The 24794-nt window shown below is 47.9% G+C and overlaps 1 protein-coding gene across 1 annotated transcript in view; it reads right to left on the bottom strand.

Annotated features, from left to right (window-relative positions):
* Nucleotides 1-24794, bottom strand: part of LOC120981622 (NACHT, LRR and PYD domains-containing protein 3-like) — a 3400916-nt gene that overhangs the window by 1359943 nt on the left and 2016179 nt on the right. The window contains exon 11 of the mRNA XM_040411191.1: nt 10863-11033. Within this exon, the coding sequence (XP_040267125.1) occupies nt 10863-11033 (171 nt within the window). The remainder of the gene's footprint in view (nt 1-10862; nt 11034-24794) is intronic.

Here is a 24794-nt window from a genome sequence, read left to right as displayed (position 1 = left end):
AAGGACAGCATCCATCTTAGATTCATTCTGAAGCTGCAGTGTTAGTGAGAGGAGGGACAGTGCAGCTGCTGCTGATTTAATAGGGAAATCGATAGTTAGGCCAGTGTATTCAGTGTCCACTCCAGTCCTCAAAGACTCATCTGATCTGCTGTAAGGACAGCGTCCTGACAGCACCCCAAAAAGCCCTTTTTAGGGCTAGTACATCAGTCTGCTTTTTTTTTTCTCTGTAATCTAATTGCAGTTGCCTGCCAGCGTGTCTGTCAGGCCTACAGCGTGTACTGTGCCCACTACTGCCAGTGCCCAGTGCCACAACTCATATCTGGTGTCACAGTAGCTTGCATTTAAAAAAACAAAAAAACTTTTTTAATTGTAATCTAATTGCAGTTGCCTGCAAGCGTGTGTGTCAGGCCTACAGTGTGTACTGTGCCCACTACTGCCAGTGCCCAGTGCCACCACTCATATCTGGTGTCACAGTAGCATGCATTTAAAAAATAAAAACAATTTTTTCACTGTAATCTAATTGCCCTTGCCTGCAAGCATGTGTCAGGTCTACAGCGTGTACTGTGCCCACTACTGCCAGTGCCCAGTGCCACCCCTCATATCTGGTGTCACAGTAGCTTGCACGCATAGTACAACTAATCGGAAAAAAAATGACAGGCAGAGGCAGGCCACCCCGCAGGGGCCGTCGTGGTCGTGGTGCTGTGATTTCCTTTGGCCCTAGAATAATGCCCAGAGTTCAGAGGCCACGTACCCTGAACTCAAAAAGTTCTGAGGACATAGTTGACTGGCTTACACAGGACACCTAATCTTCTACAGCTTCCGCTCGGAACCTTGATGCACCATCCTCCTCCAGCTCAGCTTCGGGCACCTCTCAAGTTACCACTCGCCTGCCTGCCGCCACCACCAACACTAGCACCACAGCTGCTTCACTTGATCTGTCAGAGGAGTTATTTACACATCAGTTGGAAGAAATGAGTGATCTGCAACCATTATTGCAGAGGATGTAGATAACAGGGATATGTCTCAGTCAGGCAGCATTACACACATGGATGTACGGTGTGATGATGATGATGTCGTACCCGCTGCTGCTTCCTTTGCTGAGTTGTCAGATACAAGTGAAGCGGTTGATGATGACGATGTGTTCGTGGATGTCACGTGGGTGCCCGCTCGAAGAGAAGAAGAACAGGGGGAAAGTTCAGATGGGGAGACAGAGAGGAGGAGGAGGAGACGAGTTGGAAGCAGGGGAGGTTGTCGCAAGGAGCTAGTGGCACAGTCAGACAGCATGTATCGGCACCCGGGATCAGCCAGACAGCACGCCAATCAACGCATGCTGTTGCCACCACCAGAATTCCGTCATTGCAAAGCTCAGCAGTGTGGCATTTTTTTTGTGTGTCTGCCTCTGATAACAGCGATGCCATTTGCAACCTGTGCCAAAAGAAACTGAGTCGTGGGAAGTCCAACACCCACCTAGGTACAACTGCTTTGCGAAGGCACATGATCTCAAATCACAAACGCCTATGGCATCAACACATGATGAGTACAAGCAGCACACAAACTCAAAGCCACCATCCTCCTCCTGGTCCAGCATCTTCAGCCACGTCAACCACTGCTGTCCTCCTTGCCCCCTCTCAACCATCCGCCACTCCGCCTCTCACCTTCAGCAGTTCCTGCTCATCTGCCCACAGTCAGGTGTCTGTCAAGGAAATGTTTGAGCGTGAGAAGCCAATGTCACAGAGTCAGCCCCTTGCCCGGCGTCTAACAGCTGGCTTGTCGGAACTCTTAGCCTGACAGCTTTTACCATACAAGCTGGTGGAGTCTGAGGCCTTCAAAAAATTTCTAGCTATTGGGACACCGCATGTTCTGTCCCCACATGAAGGCGAATGAAGGTGTAACTGATAATGACTTTGTGACTGGCCTACCTTCGTATCCAAGCAGTGGAGCAGACCGGACTGGCAGACGCTCAGGTTAGATGGATCCAGACGTAGACATGAGGATGCAATCAAACATGGGTTTATTTGATCCAGAGCAGTGTCATACGGTGATACAATACAGGAATGCAGTAGATGCTGTCATGTGGATGTCTTTTCTGAGGCTAACTGCTGAGGCAACTGCTGGTCAAAAACTGATGCCTTCACAAGCCAAGGTGTGTGTCTCCAGTCACAAAGGATGCAGCACTGAAAAAGGCTACAGGAAGTGACCAGGCCCAAGGCTGCTAAAACCACGCGCAGAGATAAAACTTTATAGACAACGAACGAGGCGTTCAGCATACAAATTCCGGCCAGCAGATGGCAGCAGAGAACAATAGATAGAAACAACATAGGTAAAGAAGAAATAATAATACAGTGCAGAAATTCAATATGACAAGAACAGCACACTCCCCGTCTGAAATTCACTTTGGGGATTTCACTATGACGAATGTCCATAAAATATAAACAACCTGTAAAAGAAAAACATGTTAGAATGCAAACATAGATTAGTCCTATTTTCCAACTTGGAATGGAGAAGATCTGCGAAGCTAGATACAGTCCTGTTCACCCATCAGGGACGTTCTCGATGGGTCTCATCCAACTGGAGAAACGTTCAAAGCGCTGACAACTGAAGCTGGCGGTTTGCTTTGTTCCAGTGACTAATGCACTAACTTCAGTGTGGATTTCTGGATCATTATCCGGATCCTGGATGCTGAAAACTTCCTGTACACATTCGTCTGCCTCTCCAAGCAGAAACTCTGGACCTGTAAGCCAAGTAGAGTTAGTAAAGGAACCTATAGACATAGGCCTAGTGGCGTGATCTGCTGGATTAAGTTCGGATGGTACATAGTGCCATTGTTCAGGTTTGGAGGACCTCCTGATTCTCTCTATGCGGTTACTAACGTACACATAAAATCGCTTGGTCCGATTGTGGATGTAACCTAAAATGACCTTACTGTCGGTGTAATACTGGACTTCAGCTATGTCGACACCCAGTTCTTTTTGTATGAAATCCGCAATCTCCACTGCCAACACAGTCCCACAAAGTTCCAGTCTGGGAATAGTATGATCGGGCTTGGGGGCTAACTTAGCCTTACCAAAGACGAATCCAACGTGATTTTGGTTGTTGGGTTCTGTCACCTTCAGATAGGCAACCGCTGCGATGGCCTCCGTGGAGGTGTCCGAGAACACGTAGAGTTCTTTCCTTATGCTAGAGGAAAGTGAAGTTTTAATATAGCATCTCGGGTTGTGGATCTCATCCAAGGCACACAAGGATCACTTCCAGGCTTCCCATTTTTGCTCTTTCTCGGAGGGAAGTGGGGTATCCCAATCCTTGACTGTTTCAGAAAACTGTCTCAGTAGAGATTTACCTTGTATGGTGATGGGCGCTACAAATCCCAGCGGATCAAATAGGCTGTTTACCACTGATAGGACGTCTCGCTTTGTGAATGGCTTGTCTGCACAACTTATCTGAAAACCGAAGGAGTCGGCCGAGAGATCCCATCTGAGGCCCAAGCTCCTCTGCACAGGTGGACTGTCCAGTCCCAAGTTAATGTCCTTGAATCCTGGTGCATGATCGCCTGATTCGAAGGCCCTCATAACGGCCAAGCTGTTTGAAGCAATTTTGTGTAGTCTAAGTTTAGCTTGGTACAACATACTTTGAGTCCTTTTCTACAAAGTCTCTGACGTCTTTACCGTACTTGGATTCTCCCTCTAATGCAGTTCGCCGAAGGCCGTAAGTTGCCACGGCAGGTGAAGGGCTGTTTCCAAATACGTGTCCCCTTATACGATATTCTGCCATCTCTGCGTTGGTGTCATTATTCTTGTACCACAGAAACCTGAGGAAATTCCGGTGGTCCTCTGACTACGAAACAGTGGAACATCTGTTCAATGTCGGCGGTGATGGCAACGAGCTCTTTTCTGAACCTCATCAGCACTCCAACTAGGTTATTCGTCAGATTAGGACCTGTGAGAAGGACATCATTAAGCGATACACCTTGATGTTTGGCACTTGAGTCGAAAACAACCCTAATTTGATTAGGTTTCCGTGGGTGATACACTCCAAATGAAGGCAAGTACCAGCACTCGTCGTTCTTCCCTAAGGATGGAGCTGGTTCTGCATGGTTGTTGCGGAATATTTTGTCGATAAAGGCAACGATGTGTTCTCTCATCTCAGGCTTACTGTTCATGGTACGCTGAAGAGAGTTAAATCTAGACAGAGCTTGTTCCCTATTGTTCGGGAGTCTCACCCTGGTAGCTCGGAAGAGTAATGGAGAAACCCAGTGATTGGTTTCGTCTTTAGGGAACTCATTGTCCATTATCTTGATAAATTCTCTGTCCTCTACTGACAAAGCTACTTTATCATCGTCCTTGCTTGTGTGAAAGACTAATCTTCCCAAGTTGTCAGCAAAGTAGGGAGGAATGTCGTCAGGTGGTTGTATGAGGTCTGGAGGCTTCTCTTTCACCTCATAGTGATGAGGGCAAGGCTTAATGCAAGTTGTGCGTCCATCTCCACGCACGTACGTTTTGAAAGAGCGGATTCTTGGTTGATCCAAGCATACATTTCCTATGACCACCCATCCCAAGTCCAGTCTCTGGGCGTATGGTGCATAGTCGGGACCATTACACTGTTGACGCACCTTGTGTACCCTTAGATTGTCTCTGCCAAGCAGGAGTAGAATCTCGGCGTTGTTGTCCATAGCTGGGATAACGTTGGCTAGGTGCCTTAGGTGTGGATGGTGAAATGCAGCTTCCGGGGTAGGAATTTCATCCCTATGGTTGGGTATTTGATCGCATTCGATCAGCGTCGGTAAAGGTATTTCCGTATTTCCACTGACGGAACAAGCGATGAATCCTTGTGCCCTCCTGCCGCTAGTCTCTATGCGACCCGAGCAGGTGTTTAAGATGTAGGGTTCTGACGGTCCCTTTATTCCAAAGGCTTCAAAGAATTTAGGTCCTGCTAGGGAGCGGTTGCTTTGGTCGTCAATGATGGCATACATTTTTACTGCCTTTTCTGGTAGCCCCTCCGGGTAGACCTTGATTAGGCATATGCGGGCACAACATTTCTCACTCTGGCCCTCCCCACATACGTCCGAGCATGAGCAGGAAACAGCAGTGGCTGTGTTAGCGTGGTTCTGGGGCTCCCCGCCATGACTTTGAGCAGGACTGGTGGTGACAGCAGCAGGTGAATCCCTTGTGAGTGGAGTTGGGTGCATAGCTGAGGCATGTCTTTCACTATGACACTCCTCACACTTGATAATGGATTTACAGTCCTTAGCCATGTGCTCCAATGAAGCGCAGCACCTGAAGCATACCCCAAGCTCGGTGAGGACTTTCTTCCGCTCCTGTATGGTTTTGGATCTAAATCCTCTGCATTTGTTCAGTGAGTGTGGTTTTTTATGAATGGGACATTCACGATTGAAGGCCTTGTCTCCTGATGAGGTAGTGTACTGTCTACCAGTGGGTACTGCAGATGATGGTAGGTTAGTCTTTCTAACATTCACGCTGCTCTTAAAGTCTCTGTGTTTATGCACAATACTTTCATACCTTGATGATGGTGTCACTGAGGCTGTAGTATTGAACTCCAGGAAGTCGAGGCTGGGGTCATTCCTCATCTGGGACTGTTCATCGATGAATCTACAGAAATGAATAAATGGGGGGAAAGTGACGTCATGCACTCTTTTGTACCTTGAGACTGATGCCGCCCACTTTTCTTGCAGGCTGTATGGTAGCTTCACGACAATTGGGTTCACCCCATGGGCTGTATCCAGGTAGCACAGCCCGGACAGACGAGGGTCTCTTTTGGCGAGCTCCAGTTCCATGAGCAAATCACTTAAATCCTGAAGCTTATGGACATCTTTGAGACTGATCTTGGGGACGTTCTGCAGTCTCCTGAATAGTGCCTTCTCTATTGCTTCTGCACTGCCAAAGGTGCGTTCGAGTCTCTGCCAGGCTGCAGCGAGACCTGCTTCTGCTTGTCCCACATAGACAGTTCTAAGGCTCTTGATGCGATTTGTGGAGCCTGGGCCCAGCCAGTTGATCAAGAGGTCGAGCTCCTGCTCTGCGGTTAGGTTGAGGTTGGCGATGGCGGCTTTGAAGGTTGCCTTCCAGGCTCTGTAGCTCTCCGCACGGTCATCAAATTTTGAGAGACTGGTGTTAATTAGCTCTATGCTCACCATAAACCTGGCAAACTCAGACATATCTGATTTCTCACTGCTTGTTGCCATGACAACTTGTGATGCCCCTGGGGCGTATAGGCTGCGTGGCGTGAAAGGGTGAGATGCTTCCGGGTAGAATGATGTTGCTGCAGGGTTGAGCTGTGGTCTAGCCTCTGTAGATTCTGATTACTGCTGCTTGAGCTGTGGAGGTAGGCCAGGAAACACCTGGTAGCCATCTTGCTGTAATAACTGCCCTTGAGAGGGCGCGTCTGGGTGACTGTTATTGGATTGCTCGGGTGCTGTGGGTATCGCTGGCACTGCAGGTAGAGCTGACTTGGAGGTTTCAGTGTTGTTGGCTTGGACAGTACTGCACACTGGGGGTGTTGCAGATAACTGTTTCAGTACGTAGTCGCTGGTGCGATCAACTGGATCGTCTATCTCCTCTGGTGGTAAGCAGACTGAATCAAGGCCTTGGCTCAATGCTTGCTCAAGTAGTCTTACTTTTGCTAATGCGATTTCCTCTTCCCTCTCTGATTCAAGGATCTTCATTCGAGCCTCTGCTTCTGCCCTCTTGGCTTCTGCTTCTGCCCTCGCAAGGACTTCCTTTTCGGTGAAGGAACGCCTCACTTTGGATTGCTCTGCATTTATGCGGGCCTCTAGTAATCTTTCGCTCAGGGTGGAGCTTCTAGAGCATGATGATCTGTAGGACCGCGAGGAATGTTTGGATGAATGCGATCTGTGTGATTTAGTTTCTTGCAAATGAGAGATGCGGAGTTCCACTTTATCTTTAGCATCCAGCACCATGGCGTCTCTTTGTCTGTCTATTGATTCTGCCTTGCACAATTCTGACGGGGCTTCTTCAATATTAGAGTCTTTTAGAAAGGTTATATACCTTGTGGACAGTTTCTTGTACCTTTCATGGGCTGCGTCCAGCCGCCCGACGGCAACTTGTAAACTGGTGGCATCGCCTGAGGAGGACTTAAGTCCTGATATGAGGGAGGAAACTCGTTCCCATAGCTCTTCCAGGTTGTCACATAGCTCATCTTTCCTGGTGTGATAATTTTCTGTGATCTTTATAGTTGGTTTGAGAGAGCGCCTTGGTCGCGTGACTTGGTCTGCTGGAAGTGTGGGTTCTACCTCCAGCTCTTCATAATGATCAGTATCAGGTTGCATTTGCTTTGTTTCATCACTGGGGAACTGTACGAGGTCCTTTTCGGCCATTTTGATTTAAGGTGCGCTGTCTCTTTAAGAAAATGAACTTTTGAATTGGGGTCTGAAAATTGCAGTGCGGCTCAGATGAGGCACCCCGATGAGTTTCCCAAGGTGTTTTAAGTGAATTGCAGGGTTTTGGTATAAGGGAGGCCCCGCGTGCGTGAACAGTTCTTATATCATGCGAGCAAGGGTTAACGTAGGATGTAGAAAGTGGCTTGGCGAGTAGTGGAGGACTTCCAGGTGAGAATATATCTACTGCAGACACGCCGTGCTTCCCCTTAGGCTTATGGGACGTGCACTGTTGCCGGGCAGATTTGCTGGGAGTGGGCCTGTTGCAGGGGAGGTTCCCGAGTGTGGCACTGGGCTCTGAGGGAATCTGTAGGCGAGCATTGGACATTCAGACGGATATTGACTGGGGTATAAGGCTTTAAGGCAGTTTTTGACTGTTCTGTCCCCACATAAAGGCGAATGAAGGTGTAAATGATAATGACTTTGTGACTGTCCTACCTTCGTATCCAAGCAGTGGAGCAGACCGGACCGGCAGATGCTCAGGTTAGATGGATCCAGACGTAGACATGAGGATGCAATCAAACGTGGGTTTATTTGATCCAGAGCAGTGTCATACGGTGATACAATACAGGAATGCAGTAGATGCTGTCATGTGGATGTCTTTTCTGAGGCTAACTGCTGAGGCAACTGCTGGTCAAAAACTGATGCCTTCACAAGCCAAGGTGTGTGTCTCCAGTCACAAAGGATGCAGCACTGAAAAAGGCTACAGGAAGTGACCAGGCCCAAGGCTGCTAAAACCACGCCCAGAGATAAAACTTTATAGACAACGAACGAGGCGTGCAGCATACAAATTCCGGCCAGCAGATGGCAGCAGAGAACAATAGATAGAAACAACATAGGTAAAGAAGAAATAATAATACAGTGCAGAAATTCAATATGACAAGAACAGCACACCGCAGTGGAAGGTACCCGGCCGAAATTTCTTTTCACAAAAGGCAATCCCCAACCTATTGTGGAAAAGGAAGTCATGGCATGTCTGGCACACAGTGTTGGGGCAAGGGTCCATCTGACCACTGATACCTGGTCTGCAAAGCACGGTCAGGGCAGGTATATCACGTATACTGCACATTGGGTAAACCTGCTGACGGCTGCCAAGCATGGAATGCGTGGCTCTGCAGAGGAGTTGGTGACACCGCCACGACTTGCAGTCAGGCCTGCTGCCACCTCCTCTACTCCTCCTACTCCATCCTCTTCGCTAACCTTCTCGGCTGAGTCCTCTTCTGCTGCTGCATCTTGCTCCACATCAACTGCACCCCCCCAGATCCCCAGGGGCTATTCCACATCCCGGATATGACAGTGTCACACCGTCTTGGGGTTGACTTGCCTGAAAGCAGAGAGTCACACTGGACCAGCACTCCTGTCCGCCCTGAACGCACAGGTGGATCAGTGGCTGACTCCGCACCAACTGGAGATCGGCAAAGTGGTGTGTGACAACGGAAGCAATTTGTTGGCGGCATTGAATTTAGGCAAGTTGTCACATGTGCCGTGCATGGCACATGTGTTGAATCTGATCGTACATTGCTTTGTGCATAAGTACCCAGGCTTACAGGACGTCCTCAAGCAGGTCAGGAAGGTGTGTGGCCATTTCAGGTGTTCCTACACGGCCATGGCAAACTTTTCAGATATTCAGCAGCGAAACAACATGCCAGTAAGGCGCTTGATTTGCGACAGCCCGACACTTTGGAATTCAACACTCCTAATGTTCGACCGCCTGCTCCAAAAAGAAAAAGCCGTCAACGAGTATTTGTATGACCAGGGTGCTAGTACAGCCTCTGCGGAGCTGGGTATTTTTTGGCCGCATTACTGAACGCTCATGCACAATGGCTGTAGGCTCATGCGTCCTTTTGCGGAGGTGACAAACCTGGTCAGTCAAACCCAAGGCAACATCATCAACCTCATCCCATATGCGTTTTTTCTGGAGCGTGCCCTGCGAAGAGTGCTGGATCAGGCGGTAGATGAGCATGAAGAGGAAGAGTTGTGGTCACCATCACAACCATAAGCAGCCTTGTCGTCGTCGATTGCTGGACCTGCGGCAACGCAGAGAGAGGAGTCTGAAGAAGAGGAGTCAGAGGAGGAAGGTGGCTTTGAGGAGGTGGAAGACCAACCACAGCAGGCGTCCCAGGGGGCTTGTTGTCACCTTTCGGGGACCCTTGGTGTTGTACGCGGCTGGGTGGAGGAAGAGACCTTCAATGATGTCAGTGAGGACAAGGAACGGGACATGGCTAGCTTGGTATCCAACCTTGTGCAAATGGCGAGTTTGTGGTTGTGCAAATGGACTGTTTGCGGTGTGTTAAACGGGGAGTTTGGTCTGTCATAGTTTGGTCTGTCACTGTGAAGCGGGCGTAACCCTTACACTACCTGATCGATACAACATCATACCTGATGTTTTAAAGGGACGTTTCGACCATCATGGTCTTTCTCAAGCTTGAGAAAGACCATGACGGTTGAAACGTTGCATTGTTGTTGGTGAATAAACCCTGCATAATTGAAGACAAGTGAGTGCTGCGGTTTTTCATATATGACGCATCCAAGGGGAAACTTCAGACTGGCTCCTAACACGGCTGGCACCACCACAAGAAAGGTTTAATTTTTTCGTTGTGCTGCTATATACATTTTTTCTATGATGTTTTAAAGCACGTTATTTCAAACAATTTAGGAATGTTAGGTGATTTATGCCCTTTATGGATTAAAACACGAATCTGCGTCAACTACGTAATTTTCCATTGGAGTTTTGCCATGGATCCCCCTCCGGCATGCCACAGTCCAGGTGTTCGTCCCCTTGAAACAACTTTTCCATCACTATTGTGGACAGAAAGAGTCCCTGTGGGTTTTAAAATTCGCCTGCCTATTGAAGTCTATGGCGGTTCGCCCGGTTCACCCGTTCGCGAACGGAAAATTTTATGTTCGCGACATCTCTATTACTATTACCTTGAATTATTATTATCTAGAATAGTCATTTTTCTGCAAATGTATATATGCACTGTTTTTCCGTTTAACTTTTATAAAAAGATTTAAAAATCTTATTTGCTAAGTCTTTCGTGTTCTAAGCAAAGGAATGAACTAATCCAGTCTCTGAAGAGAGTAACATTACCATTTTGTGTGAGAGGTCATTTTGATTGTTCATTTTGATTGTTGCTTGGCTGAACGATTGCAATTGGTCAGCAAGCGGTAGCTGGTTCATTCCCTGCTCTGTGTGAGGTTGAGTGACCGGTAGTCGGTTCTTGTGCCGTTAAAACACATGGGGGCAGTATACCGAATTGTATCTATAAAGGGTTAACCGGAAGTTAACCACCCCTTGTCACGTGTGATATCAGTCTGTGTACAGGTACGTTCGTGACAGAGCAGTCAGCAGGTTATCTCATAGACATAACACTGTTGTAGAGCATAAAATAGAATAAAATCCATGTATAACTTGTGCCCCACATGTCTCAGTCCTGTACACATCTCTTATACTCACTCTAATTCCTCTATCCTGCAGGCCGGACTGGACAGAGCCTCCATCAAGTCACTGAAGTGAGGACCAGACAGACGGTTATTAGACAGGTCGAGTATCTTCAGGGATCGGTTATTCCTTATTCCAGATGCCAACTGGATGCAGGAAGTGTCTGGTAGACGATTATTACGCAAACTGTAAGAATAAGATGAGAGGTGGGTGAGGCGTCCACAGATCGTTAGAATAAAATCTGTAGATTGTGACTGTGGAGAGAAAATATCCCCGGCTGTTAGTAAAATCCATAAATGTCATCACTAGAAGCCGCCTCTTGTGTGTGGTGGATGTCAGGAATGGCGGCAGCTATATGATATGTACATGTCCTAGAAATCCAGAAACCCTGAGGAATGTCCTCACTTTATGGCATGTTCACATGTGGCTAGGGTTGCCAACCGGCCGGTAAATCACCAGCCAAACCGGTAAATAAGTGCCCCTGCCAGGGATTACCAACATGGACACGGAAGGTAAGGTGGCGGGGAATAAGCCACCAACCGTGCCGTTAACGGTGATCCCCCAAAATGCTCTCCCTACGGAGAACGCACATGCAGGCCAAAAGCAGATGGCGCTGCATGCTGCACCCTCTTCCGAAGGTAACGCCACGTGAGGAGCCTTTGTGGTCATACTGTCACGGCTGAGGATGGGGAAAACCCTCAGCCGTGCGATGACAGAAGATGGTGGTCACTGCTTGACCAGGATGACAGAATTAGGGAGCAGGTCACCTCCTAATCGCATCCCTAATCTGACCCTGACTCCTAGCTGTATGAGCCGACCCTGATGGTAGGAGGGCTCATACTCCGGAACCTTGAAGTCCCTGCTAGCCCTCAGGGTGGCCCTAAACTAGGAGCAGGGTAAGACGACCTGTTCCTCCTGGATACGGAGGAACCGGAGTCTCACTGGCCAAGCTGCAAGGAAGGGAGAACATATACAACTTATGGCAATGGCAGGTAAATGCCACAAGCACAACACCCACCTGCCACAGACACAAAGCCTGGAACCCATGTGCAAGTGCTGCTGTCCTAAAACACAAACGGACACAGCACACACCACACATCCACAGGAACCCAGGACCATAAGCTGCAATAAACAAGCATACCACAGACACATCTTCATAACATCAAACAAGAGTTCTGACCACAAGGGTGGCCCTCACTGGCAGATGGTATAAGGGATCAGGAGGGTGCCTCCAGCTTACAAACAAGGCTGGAGTACCCCTCAGCTTCAGGTCTCCACTGAGGCTTTATAGCCCATGTATCCACACCCACACACTGACACACCCAGTGTTCACACAGAGAAGGGAGTTAACCCTTCTCACAGCAGGGAAGGGAAGACAGCCACTTAAAGGAGAAAGTGCACACATAACTAAAACCCTGTGCACACCAGACATACAAAAGACACACCTAACAAAGATAGGTTGCCAGGTGCAACCGCATGCACATTGCAGCAAGCTGCCCAGCACCAGCTCAGGCTGCTAAACTGCGAAATAACTACATGTTGCCAGCAGCAACCACAAGTGAGGCAACATACTAGCGGCCCTCACCTGTGGTTGAACAACCAAACCAGACCGCAGGCAACAGCTTGCGGATACAGGAGTCACGACCATGACCATGGTCGTGACATAATAATTGCCGGTATTTACCTATATGGACTGTTACTAATGAATGCTTCCATTGTGGAGCGCTCATTAGTACACCCTTTAAATTCCGCCCCTCCCCTACTTGTGTTAAAAAAAAGAACTCTCCTCCTCCATTCAGGGTCGGTGCAAGGATTTTTGCCGCCCTAGGCAAGATAAAAATTGCCGCCCCCCCCTTATCAGATGATCTGCCCATATCATGACATCACATATGTTCCACCCCTTTCTCAGCTTTTAAATAAAAAGAACTGCTAGGTTTCCCTTAGGGTTAATCCAGCTTCTTGTAGCTGTCTTTTTTTGCGGAACGGAATTGCGGACCCATACATTTCTATGGGGCCGCATGACGTGCGACCCCGATCCGGAATTGCGGATCCGCAATTCCGATCCGGAAAAAAATAGAACATGTCCTATTCTTGTCTGCAATAGCGGACAAGAATAGGCATATTCTGTTAGTGCCGGCAATGTGCGGTCTGCAAAATGCGGAACGCACATTGCTGCTGTCCGTGTTTTGCGGATCCATAAAACACACATGGATGTGTGAATGGACCCTAAATGTGAGGTAAATTAGTTTCCAATGTAGTATTAATAACTAAACAATTACATAATAAACATATTGCATTGTCTACTGACCACCAGGACAATAAGATGAGCTGGTCTCTGGCTGCAGTCTGGCTCTTGGTCTGGCTCTGGGGACTCCCTTGTCACTCTCTTCTCCCCCACTCCCTCCCTTGTCACTCTCATTATTCCACCCCGGCACCCCCCTCCCTTGTCACTCTCATTATTCTACACCGGCACCCCCCTCCCTTGTCACTCTCACTATTCCCCCCCTCTCCCTTGTCACTCTCATTATTCCCCCCCTCCCTTGTCACTCTCATTATTCCCCCCTCCCCCCTCCCTTGTCACTCTCATTATTCCCCCCTCCCCCCTCCCTTGTCACTCTCATTATTCCCCCCCTCCCTTGTCACTCTCATTATTTCCCCCACCTCTCTTGTCACTCTCATTATTCCCCCCCCCTCCCTTGTCAATGTCATTATTCCCCCCCCTCCCTTGTCAATGTCATTATTCCCCCCCTCCCTTGTCAATGTCATTATTCCCCCCCTCCCTTGTCAATATCATTATACCCCCCCTCCCTTGTCACTCTCATTATACCCCTCCCCCTCCCTTGTCACTCTCATTATTCCACCCCGGCACCCCCCTCCCTTGTCACTGTCATTATTCCACCCCGGCACCCCCCTCCCTTGTCACACTCATTTTTCCACCCCCCCTCCCTTGTCACTCTCATTATTCCACCCCCCCTCCCTTGTCACTCTCATTATTCCCCCCCTCCCCCCTCCCTTGTCACTCTCATTATTCCACCCCCCCTCCCTTGTCACTCTCATTATTCCCCCCCTCCCCCCTCCCTTGTCACTCTCATTATCCCCCCCCTCCCTTGTCAATGTCATTATTCCCCCCCCTCCCTTGTCAATGTCATTATCCCCCCCCTACCTTGTCAATGTCATTATTCCTCCCCTCCCTTGTCAATGTCATTATTCCCCCCCTCCCTTGTCAATGTCATTATTCCCCCCCTCCCTTGTCAATGTCATTATTCCCCCCCTCCCTTCTCAATGTCATTATTCCCCCCCTCCCTTGTCAATGTCATTATTCCCCCCCTCCCTTGTCAATGTCATTTTCCCCCCCCACCCCCCTTGTCAATCTCATTAGTCCCCCCACGCACACACACCTCTAATGTAGCGTGGCCGAGCTCTCTTCGGTCCGCGGTACAGGAGCATTTGTTTCCTGTACCCGGCCGGACTGACAGGAAGTGCACACTAAGTGAGCACTTCCTGTCAGTCCGGCCGGGTACAGGAAACAAAAGCTCCTACCGCGGACCGAACACAGAGCTCGGCCACGCTACATTAACAACAGCACAGAGCAGACACACAGCAGGCGCAGGCTGCGCAGCACTGAGCCGGCCCCGCCGGAGATTCAGGAGGCGCAGCATGAGGGGCGCCGCTGGCCGAACTTATATAACCAATTATTTATTTATTTTTACACCGCAACGGGCGCCCCCTGCTAAATGGCGCCCTAGGCAACTGCCTAAGTCGCCTTACTGGTGGCGCCGGCCCTGCCTCCATTTGATGGGGCCGCTGTGAACACTCGCTTCTCACTAGAAGCTCAGGACAGGACCTGTGTGACGTCATAATGGAGTAACGCAGGTCCTGTCCTGAGCTTCTAGTGCAGCGAATGTTCACAGCGGCGCCATCAAATGGAGGAGGTGAGTTTTTTTTTTCTTCGCGCAAGCAGAGAGGGGGCATTAGTAATTCTGGGGGGCACTAATGTGGATATTAGTAATTTTGGGGGTCACTAATCGGGGCATAAATACTGGGGGGCACTAATGGAGGCATTACTAATACTGGGTGCACTAATGGGGGTATCATTAATTCTAGGAGGTACTAATGGAGGCATTAATATAACTGGGGGCACTAATGGGGGCATTAATATTATTGGTGGGCACTAATGGGGGCATTACTATTACTGGGGGGCACTAATGGGGGGCATTATTAATACTGGCAGCCACATTATGAAATAACGACTTGACACCTGTGTTAAGCCACGTGCAGCGACCGGACTGCAGGGGCAATATGTGTGAGTTATGGTGGGCCGATGGGGGTAGTTTTACTCACGGTTAGCAGAGCTCTATGGGCCGGCATGCAATGAATGGAAGGACAGCACCAGTTCCTTCGACGCACACTCTGTTGTGCAGGGACTCCTACCAGATGGTGGTTGAGGTGCTCTTGGTGGAATGTTTTTTTAGGTGCCGTGGAGCCATGGTCCCTAGTGTTCGTGACGCCAGCACCGTAAGGTGCAAATAGGTGATAAGTTCGCACAATAAGGAGACCAGTTCTCTTAACAAATTCCCAGTACTTTACTGAAGCTGATCTAAAGGTCATCAATGTACGCAAAAGTTATTTACAGCAAGGCAGCTTCTACAATGGCTCAGGTTAGTTCCCAAAAGTTGCATAAGGGGTTGTTTTCCTATATAACAATCCATCCCTTGTTTCTCCAGGCTGGACTATCTCTGCTATATTGTATGGTGGGTAGCTGAGTATCTCTCCACCAGATACAGAGGTGATAAAATACAATTACTTTCCTCACCAATATTCTCACTCCCTCTCTGGGTTGCCTGGATCTCCTGTAATCTTTCTATGGGCTGGTACATGGAACTAACTCTGGAGTTTTGATAACTCTCCACAATGGGTGTGAGATGAAGCTTTTCCTCAGAGATCACACTCTCCTCCTTCTTCTCTATGAGCAGGACGGAGTCAGCCCTGGGGGGTGTATTAGAACCTCCCCCTGCAACTTTATGGGAACTCAGGCGCAAGCATAATCACACAATCACACAGTATCCTCTGGATACATCCTCAGCATCTGATCGGCGGGAGTCTGACACCCGGGACCCACACAAATCAGCTCACCTCATGCACCTCATATCACACACTGTACCTCATACACCTCATACTTCACACACTGTACCACGTACACATCACACACCTCATACATCACCACATATCACACAACACACTGCACCTCATACAGGCCCAGCCTTTGGGGTGTGCAAGCTGTGCAGCCACACAGGGCGCCCGGCCAGGAATTTTCCCATTAGGCTGCCACATGGCCGGCTGTGCTGACAGCAAGGAGGCTCCTTGGCCAGTGTAGCGACTGCCACAAACACCACACACTGTAACGACATGAAGGACAGCGGCAGCCTTCTCTCACCTCCTGGCAGCGCCCTTACTACTGTATAGACGCCCTGCCTGTGTCACAACTTGCACACTTCTAATTTACAATATTCAAATCCGACAAATCCCAGGCACAGTCATCTGTATTGCCGTCCTCAGGAGAAGGAAAGGTTTGTCTTCTGGGATTCAAACCCACAACCTTCTGTATCAGAGGCAAAGCACTTACCCACACAGCTATAAGAGCTGCATAACCACTGACTGAAAAAATATGAGACTTCTACTGTAGACTCTGTTATAGCCAGTGTACATCTATACACATGACAGCTGCCCCAACACACCCAGCACTGCTATATCTCTATATGACAGCTTCCCCAGCACACGCAGAGCTGAGTGCGCTGGGGCAGCTGTCATGTGTATGGATGTACACTGGCTATCAAAGCTATAAACGAGTCTACAGTAGAAGTCTCATATTTTTTCAGTCAGTGGCTATGCAGCTCTTATAGCTGTGTGGTTAAGTGCCTTGCCTCTGATACAGAAGGTCGTGGGTTTGAGTCCCAGCAGAAGCTTTTCTGAAATACAGGCTAAATTAGAATACACAAGCACTGACTCCATATATGGACACAGGCCGGAAGAGGCCTGCATCGCATCGCTGACATGGAGGTAAGTATAAGAGTTTGTTTTTTTTAAATACTCGACTGTTACTGCCACATGGGGGGAGCGGGAGGCACTTGATACTGGCACATGGGGGAAAGGGGGTTGGCACCTGATACTGGCACATGGGGGGGGTTGGCACTATGATACTGGCACATGGGGGGGAAGGAGAGAGGCACTTGATACTGGCACATTGGGGGGGGGAGATGGCACTATGATACTGGCACATGGGGGGGAAGGAGAGAGGCACTTGCTACTGGCACATTGGCACTATGATACTGGCACATTTGGGGGGTGGGTGGGAAGGAGAGAGGCACTTAATACTGGCACATTGGTGGGGAGATGGCACTATGATACTGGCACATTAGGGGGGAGATGGCTCTATGATACTGGCACATGGGGGGGAAGATGGCACTATGATACTGGCACATAGGGGGAGAGAGGCACTTGATACTGGCACTTTTTTGGGGGGGAGATGGCACTATGATACTGGGACATGGGGGGGAAAAGAGGCACTTGATACTGGCACTTTTGGGGAAGAGGGAGATGGCACTATGATACTGGGACATGGGGGAGGAGAGAGACACTTGATACTGGCACATGGGGGGTTTGGCACTTGATACTGGCACATGGGGGGGTTGGCACTATGATACTGGCACATGGGGGTGGGAAGGAGAGAGGCACTTGATACTGGCACTTTTGGGGGGGCGAGATGGCACTATGATACTGGCACATGGGGGGGAGGAGAGAGGCACTTGATACTGGCACATGGGGGGTTTGGCACTTGATACTGGCACATGGTGGGGTTTGGCACTAAGATAATGGCACATGGGGGGTGGGAAGGAGAGAGGCACTTGATACTGGCACATTGGGGGGAGAGATGGCACTAGGATACTGTGACATGTGGAGGGGAGGAGAGAGGCACTTGATACTGGCACATGATGGGGGGGGCATCTATGGGGACACTTACTGGCACATTATTGGGGGGCATTATGGGGGTCCCTTTTTACTGGCACATTATTGGGGGCACTATGGGGGCATCTACTAAGGCCACAAAGAAGGGGTATTTTATATGGGGGGCTCTGTGTGGTACTAGTATTATCAGGGGTATTATCTGTTTCTGCAGTATAGTACTGGGGAGCACAGCGGCACAGTAATGGGGGTAGTAGGATGATTTGTCCAAAAGATGCGAGAATGATGGAAAAGTAGTAAACTAAGATTTTTTTTTTGGGCAAACTGCAGAGATGAAAAATGGCTGAAAACTGGAGGTCTGATCTGAAGGTCTGAAAGGAGAAGATGAGGAAAGAGAACATCTACATCAAAAATACGTCACTGGATGTAAGAGGTATGTGCGCTGTATTACCCTGTATTTCCAATTTATTTCGAATCCGAATACTTTGTTAAAAAAGGACTCTTTTTTTTCATATTAAAAGAATATTGAGTTGGATCACTTTGTTTCTTACACCGTTCACACAATTCTTATGTACAGGATTCGTAAGATTCGAGATTCGAGAACCTTTTCGGATTCAAATTCGAAAAAAATTGGATTCGTCCGACCTCTGGTTTAAAGTAAAGTTCTTTGATTATTCTTAGTTTTGACCCAATTGGATGGGATAATGGTCTACTGTAGTGTTTCCCTACCAGGATGCCTCCAGCTGTTGCAAAACTTCATTTCCCAACATGCCCTGACAGCCAAACGCTGTCTGGGCATGCTGAGAGTTGTAGTTTTGCAACAGCAGGAGGCATCCTGGTTGGGAAAAGCTGGTCTACGGTGATAATATGAACAATGGGGGTTCTACAAAAGAGCTATTGAGGGGCAAAGTTCATATTCGTGTTTACACACATGTTTTAAAATGAATGCTTTCCCCTTTTATAAACAAGTAAATAATGATGCAATGCTGTGGGGCTGGTATGCAACTTTTTCCAGGGCTGGTTTTTATCCCCAGTCCGGCCCTGCCGCCGGCCGACACAGCTCGCAGTCGGTCTCTTACAGCAGGCCGGCCCGAGATTGTGTGAGGCGAGCCTGGCGAGCTGAGCCGCTGCAGCTGCCAGGTCAGGTTCCGGAGCGTGGAGGAGGAGCTTAGGGGCGCGAGCGCAGCGTCAAAGTGCTGCGCCTTCACAGAGAGCCGCGGAAGGATCCGCTCAAAGTGTGAGGGAGGTGACCGGTGCTCTGCAGACAGGAAGGGAGCAGAAGACTTCAAATAGTGAGTACCTGTTCTTATTGTTTTTTTTTTTTTTTACCAAATATCTTTCATTAAATGGGGGCAGGGTCTAATTAAAGGGGGCAGGGGACTGGATAAGGGTGACAGACACTGGGTATGATTAAGGGGGCAGGGGACTGGATAAGGGTGACACTGGGTATAATTAACCACCTCAGCTCCCCTAGCTTTAACCCCCTTAATGACTTTTTACAATTCTGCACTACACTACTTTCACGGTTTATTTCTCCTTTTCTTCTCACTAATAGAGCTTTCATTTGGTGGTATTTCATTGCTGCTGACATTTTAACTTTTTTTGTTATTAATCGAAATTGAAAAATTTCATTTTTCAATTTTTGTTGTAACATTTTTCAAACAAAACTACATTTCTATATAAATTTTTCTCTAAATGTATTGTTCTACATGTCTTTGATAAAAAAAAAATGCAATAAGTGTATATTTATTGGTTTGCGCAAAAGTTATAGCGTTTACAAACTATGGTACAAAAATGTGAATTTCCGCATTTTGAAGCAGCTCTGACTTTCTGAGCACCTGTCATGTTTCCTGAGGTTCTACAATGCCCAGACAGTAGAAACATCCCACAAATGACCCCATTTCGGAAAGTAGACACCCTAAGGTATTTGCTGATGGGCATAGTGAGTTCATGGAAGTTTTTATTTTTTGTCACAAGTTAGCGGAAAATGATTATTTTTTATTTTTTTTATTTTTTTATTACAAAGTCTCATATTCCACTAACTTGTGACAAAAAATAAAATTTTACATGAACTCACCATACCCCTCACGGAATACCTTGGGGTGTCTTCTTTCCAAAATGGGGTCACTTGTGGGGTATTTATACTGCCCTGGCATTTTAGGGGACCTAAAGCGTGAGAAGTAGTTTGAAATCCAAATGCGTAAAAATGCCGTGTGAAATCGTAAAGATACTTTTTGGAATTTGGGCCCCTTTGCACACCTAGGCTGCAAAAAAGTGTCACACATGTGGTATCGCCGTACTTAGGAGAAGTAGGGCAATGTGTTTTGGGGTGTCTTTATACATATATCCGTGCTGGGTGAGATAAATATCTCTGTAAAAGACAACTTTTCCCATTTTTTTATACAAAGTTGTCATTTTACAGAGATATTTCTCTCACCCAGCATGGGTATATGTAAACGGACACCCCAAAACACATTGCCCTACTTCTCCTGAGTACGGCGATACCACATGTGTGACACTTTTTTGCAGCCTAGGTGCGCAAAGGGGCCCAAATTCCAATGAGTACCTTTTAGGAGGGCATTTTTAGGCATTTGGATTACAGACTTCTTCTCACGCTTTAGGGCCCCTAAAATGCCAGGGCAGTATAAATACCCCACAAGTGACCCCATTTTGGAAAGAAGACACCCCAAGGTATTTCGTGAGGGGCATGGTGAGTTCATCGAAGTTTTTTTTTTTGGCACAAGTTAGCGGAAATTGATTTTTTTTTTTCTCACAAAGTCTCCCTTTCCGCTAACTTGTGACAAAAAGTTCAATCTTTCATGGACTCAATATGCCCCTCAGCAAATACCTTGGGGTGTCTACTTTCCGAAATGGGGTCATTTGTGGGGTGTGTTTACTGTTCTGGCATTTTGGGCGGGGCTAAATTGTGAACACCCCTGTAAAAACTAAAGGTACTCGTTGGACTTTCGGCCCCTTTACGCACCTAGGCTGCTAAAAAGTGTCACACATGTGGTATCGCCGTACTCAGGAGAAGTAGGCCAATGTGTTTTCGGGTGTATTTTTACATATACCCATGCTGGGTGAGAGAAATATCTCTGTAAATTGACAACTTTGTATAAAATTTTTTAAAAAGTTGTCATTTACAGAGATATTTCTCACACACAGTATGGGTATATGTAAAAATACACCTCAAAACACATTGCCCTACTTCTCCTGAGTACGGCGATACCACATGTGTGACACTTTTTTGCAGCCTAGTTGCGCAAAGGGGCCAAATTCCAATGAGAATCTTTACGATTTCACAGGGCATTTTTTACGCATTTGGATTCCAAACCACTTCTCACGCTTTAGGTCCCCTAAAATGCCAGGGCAGTATAAATACCTCACAAGTGACCCCATTTTGGAAAGAAGACACCCCAAGGTATTCCGTGAGGGGCATGGCGAGTTCCTAGAATATATATTTTTTTGGCACAAGTTAGCGGAAAATGATATATATATATATTTTTTTCTTACAAAGTCTCATATTCCACTAACTTGTGACAAAAAATAAAATTTTACATGAGCTCGCCATGCCCCTCACGAAATACCTTGGGGTGTCTTCTTTCCAAAATGGGGTCACATGTGGGGTATTTCTACTGCCCTGGCATTTTAGGGGCCCTAAAGTGTGAGAAGAAGTCTGGAAAATAAATGTCAAAAATTTTTTACGCATTTTTATTCCGTGAGGGGTATGGTGAGTTCATGTGAGATTTTATTTTTTGTCACAAGTTAGTGGAATATGAGACTTTGTAAGAAAAAACTAAATAACTAAGAAAATATCAATTTCCGCTAACTTGTGCCAAAAAAAAAAAATCTTCTATGAACTCGCCATGCCCCTCAAAAGTGATCTTTATAGCGCCGCAGCGATTTTACGGTGTTCTTGCAGTGATCAGAAAAAAATAATTTCTGTCACTGCGGTGGGGCGGACTGAACGCAAGTGTGCGCACAAGATCAGGCCTGATCGGGCGAACACTGCGTTTTTTGTAGAGCCTATAGAACATGTCCTATTCTTGTCCGCAATTGCGGACAAAAAAAGGCATTTTCGATATAGTTCTGGCAATGTGCGGATCCGCAAAATGCGGAAAGCAAATTGCCGGTGTACGTGTTTTGCGGATCCGCGGATCCGTGGATCCACAAAACACATGCGAACGTCTGAATGGAGCCTTACAGGGGGGTGATCAATGACAGGGGGGTGATCAGGGAGTCTTTATGGGGTGATCAGGGGTTAATAAAGGGTTAATAAGTGACGGGGGGGTGTAGTGTAGTGGTGTTTGGTGCTACTTACAGAGCTGCCTGTGTCCTCTGGTGGTCGATCCAAGCAAAAGGGACCACCAGAGGACCAGGTAGCAGGTATATTAGACACTGTTAACAAAACAGCATCTAATATACCTGTTAGGGGTTAAAAAAATCGCATCTACAGCCTGCCAGCGAATGATCGCCGCTGGCAGGCTGTAGATCCACTCGTTTACCTCCCGATCCTGTGAACGCGCGCTCCTGTGTGCGCGCGTTCACAGGAAATCTTGTGTCTCGCGAGGTAACGCGCCAATGCATCCAGGACGAATAACCCGGCCGCCCGCAGGACGCAATCCTGCGTTAGGCAGTCGGGAGGTGGTTAAGGGGCAGGGGACTGGCTTTGGTTGACACTGGGTATAATTAAGGGGGGCAGTACTTGTTTGCACTTGCACTCAAATTATCTGTAATTAAAAAAAAAGTTTGTTACAAAGAATGTTTTCCTCTTTGTGTATGTTTAGGTGAACGGGGGCGGGGGGGGGGGCGCCACAAGATTAGCTCGCACAGGGCGCCTGAACACCTAAGGCCAGCCCTAACCTCATACATCACACACTGCACCACATACACCTCATACATCACACACTGCACCACATACACATCATACATCACACACTGCACCACATACACCTCATACATCACACACTGCACCACATACACCTCATACATCACACACTGCCCCTCATACACCTCATACATCACACGCTGCACCACATACACCTCATACATCACACACTGCACCACATACACCTCATACATCACACACTGCCCCTCATACACCTCATACATCACACACTGCACCACATACACATCATACATCACACACTGCACCACATACACCTCATACATCACACACTGCACCACATACACCTCATACATCACACACTGCCCCTCATACACCTCATACATCACACACTGCACCACATACACCTCACACATCACACACTGCCCCTCATACACCTCACACATCACACGCTGCACCACATACACATCATACATCACACGCTGCACCACATACACATCATACATCACACACTGCACCACATACACCTCATACATCACACACTGCACCACTTACACCTCATTCATCACACGCTGCACCACATACACCTCATACATCACACACTGCACCACATACACCTCATACATCACACGCTGCACCACATACACCTCATACATCACACGCTGCACCACATACACCTCATACATCACACACTGCACCACATACACCTCATTCATCACACACTGCCCCTCATACACCTCATACATCACACACTGCCCCTCATACACCTCATACATCACACACTGCACCACATACACCTCATACATCACACGCTGCACCACATACACATCATACATCACACGCTGCACCACATACACATCATACATCACACACTGCACCACATACACCTCATACATCACACGCTGCACCACATACACCTCATTCATCACACACTGCCCCTCATACACCTCATACATCACACACTGCCCCTCATACACCTCATACATCACACACTGCACCACATACACCTCATACATCACACGCTGCACCACATACACATCATACATCACACGCTGCACCACATACACATCATACATCACACGCTGCACCACATACACCTCATACATCACACGCTGCACCACATACACCTCATACATCACACGCTGCACCAGATACACCTCATTCATCACACACTGCCCCTCATACACCTCATACATCACACACTGCCCCTCATACACCTCATACATCACACACTGCACCACATACACCTCATACATCACACACTGCACCGCATACACATCATACATCACACGCTGCACCACATACACATCATACATCACACGCTGCACCACATACACATCATACATCACACGCTGCACCACATACACCTCATACATCACACACTGCCCCTCATACACCTCATACATCACACACTGCCCCTCATACACCTCATACATCACACACTGCACCACATACACCTCATACATCACACACTGCACCGCATACACATCATACATCACACGCTGCACCACATACACATCATACATCACACGCTGCACCACATACACATCATACATCACACGCTGCACCACATACACCTCATACATCACACACTGCACCACATACACCTCATACATCACACACTGCACCACATACACCTCACACATCACACACTGCACCACATACACCTCATACATCACACACTGCCCCTCATACACCTCATTCATCACACACTGCACCACATACACATCATACATCACACGCTGCACCACATACACATCATACATCACACGCTGCACCACATACACATCATACATCACACGCTGCACCACATACACCTCATACATCACACACTGCACCACATACACCTCACACATCACACACTGCACCACATACACCTCACACATCACACACTGCACCACATACACCTCATACATCACACACTGCCCCTCATACACCTCATTCATCACACACTGCCCCTCATACACCTCATACATCACACACTGCACCACATACACCTCATTCATCACACACTGCACCGCATACACCTCATACATCCCACGCTGCACCACATACACCTCATACATCACACACTGCCCCTCATACACCTCATACATCACACACTGCCCCTCATTCACCTCATACATCACACATTGCACCGC

The sequence above is a fragment of the Bufo bufo genome, chromosome 11, assembly GCF_905171765.1.
Source record: "Bufo bufo chromosome 11, aBufBuf1.1, whole genome shotgun sequence".
NCBI classification, from domain to species: domain Eukaryota; kingdom Metazoa; phylum Chordata; class Amphibia; order Anura; family Bufonidae; genus Bufo; species Bufo bufo.
The sequence above is the reverse complement of the archived record's forward strand: the minus strand, read 5'-3'. Positions and strand labels throughout refer to the sequence as shown.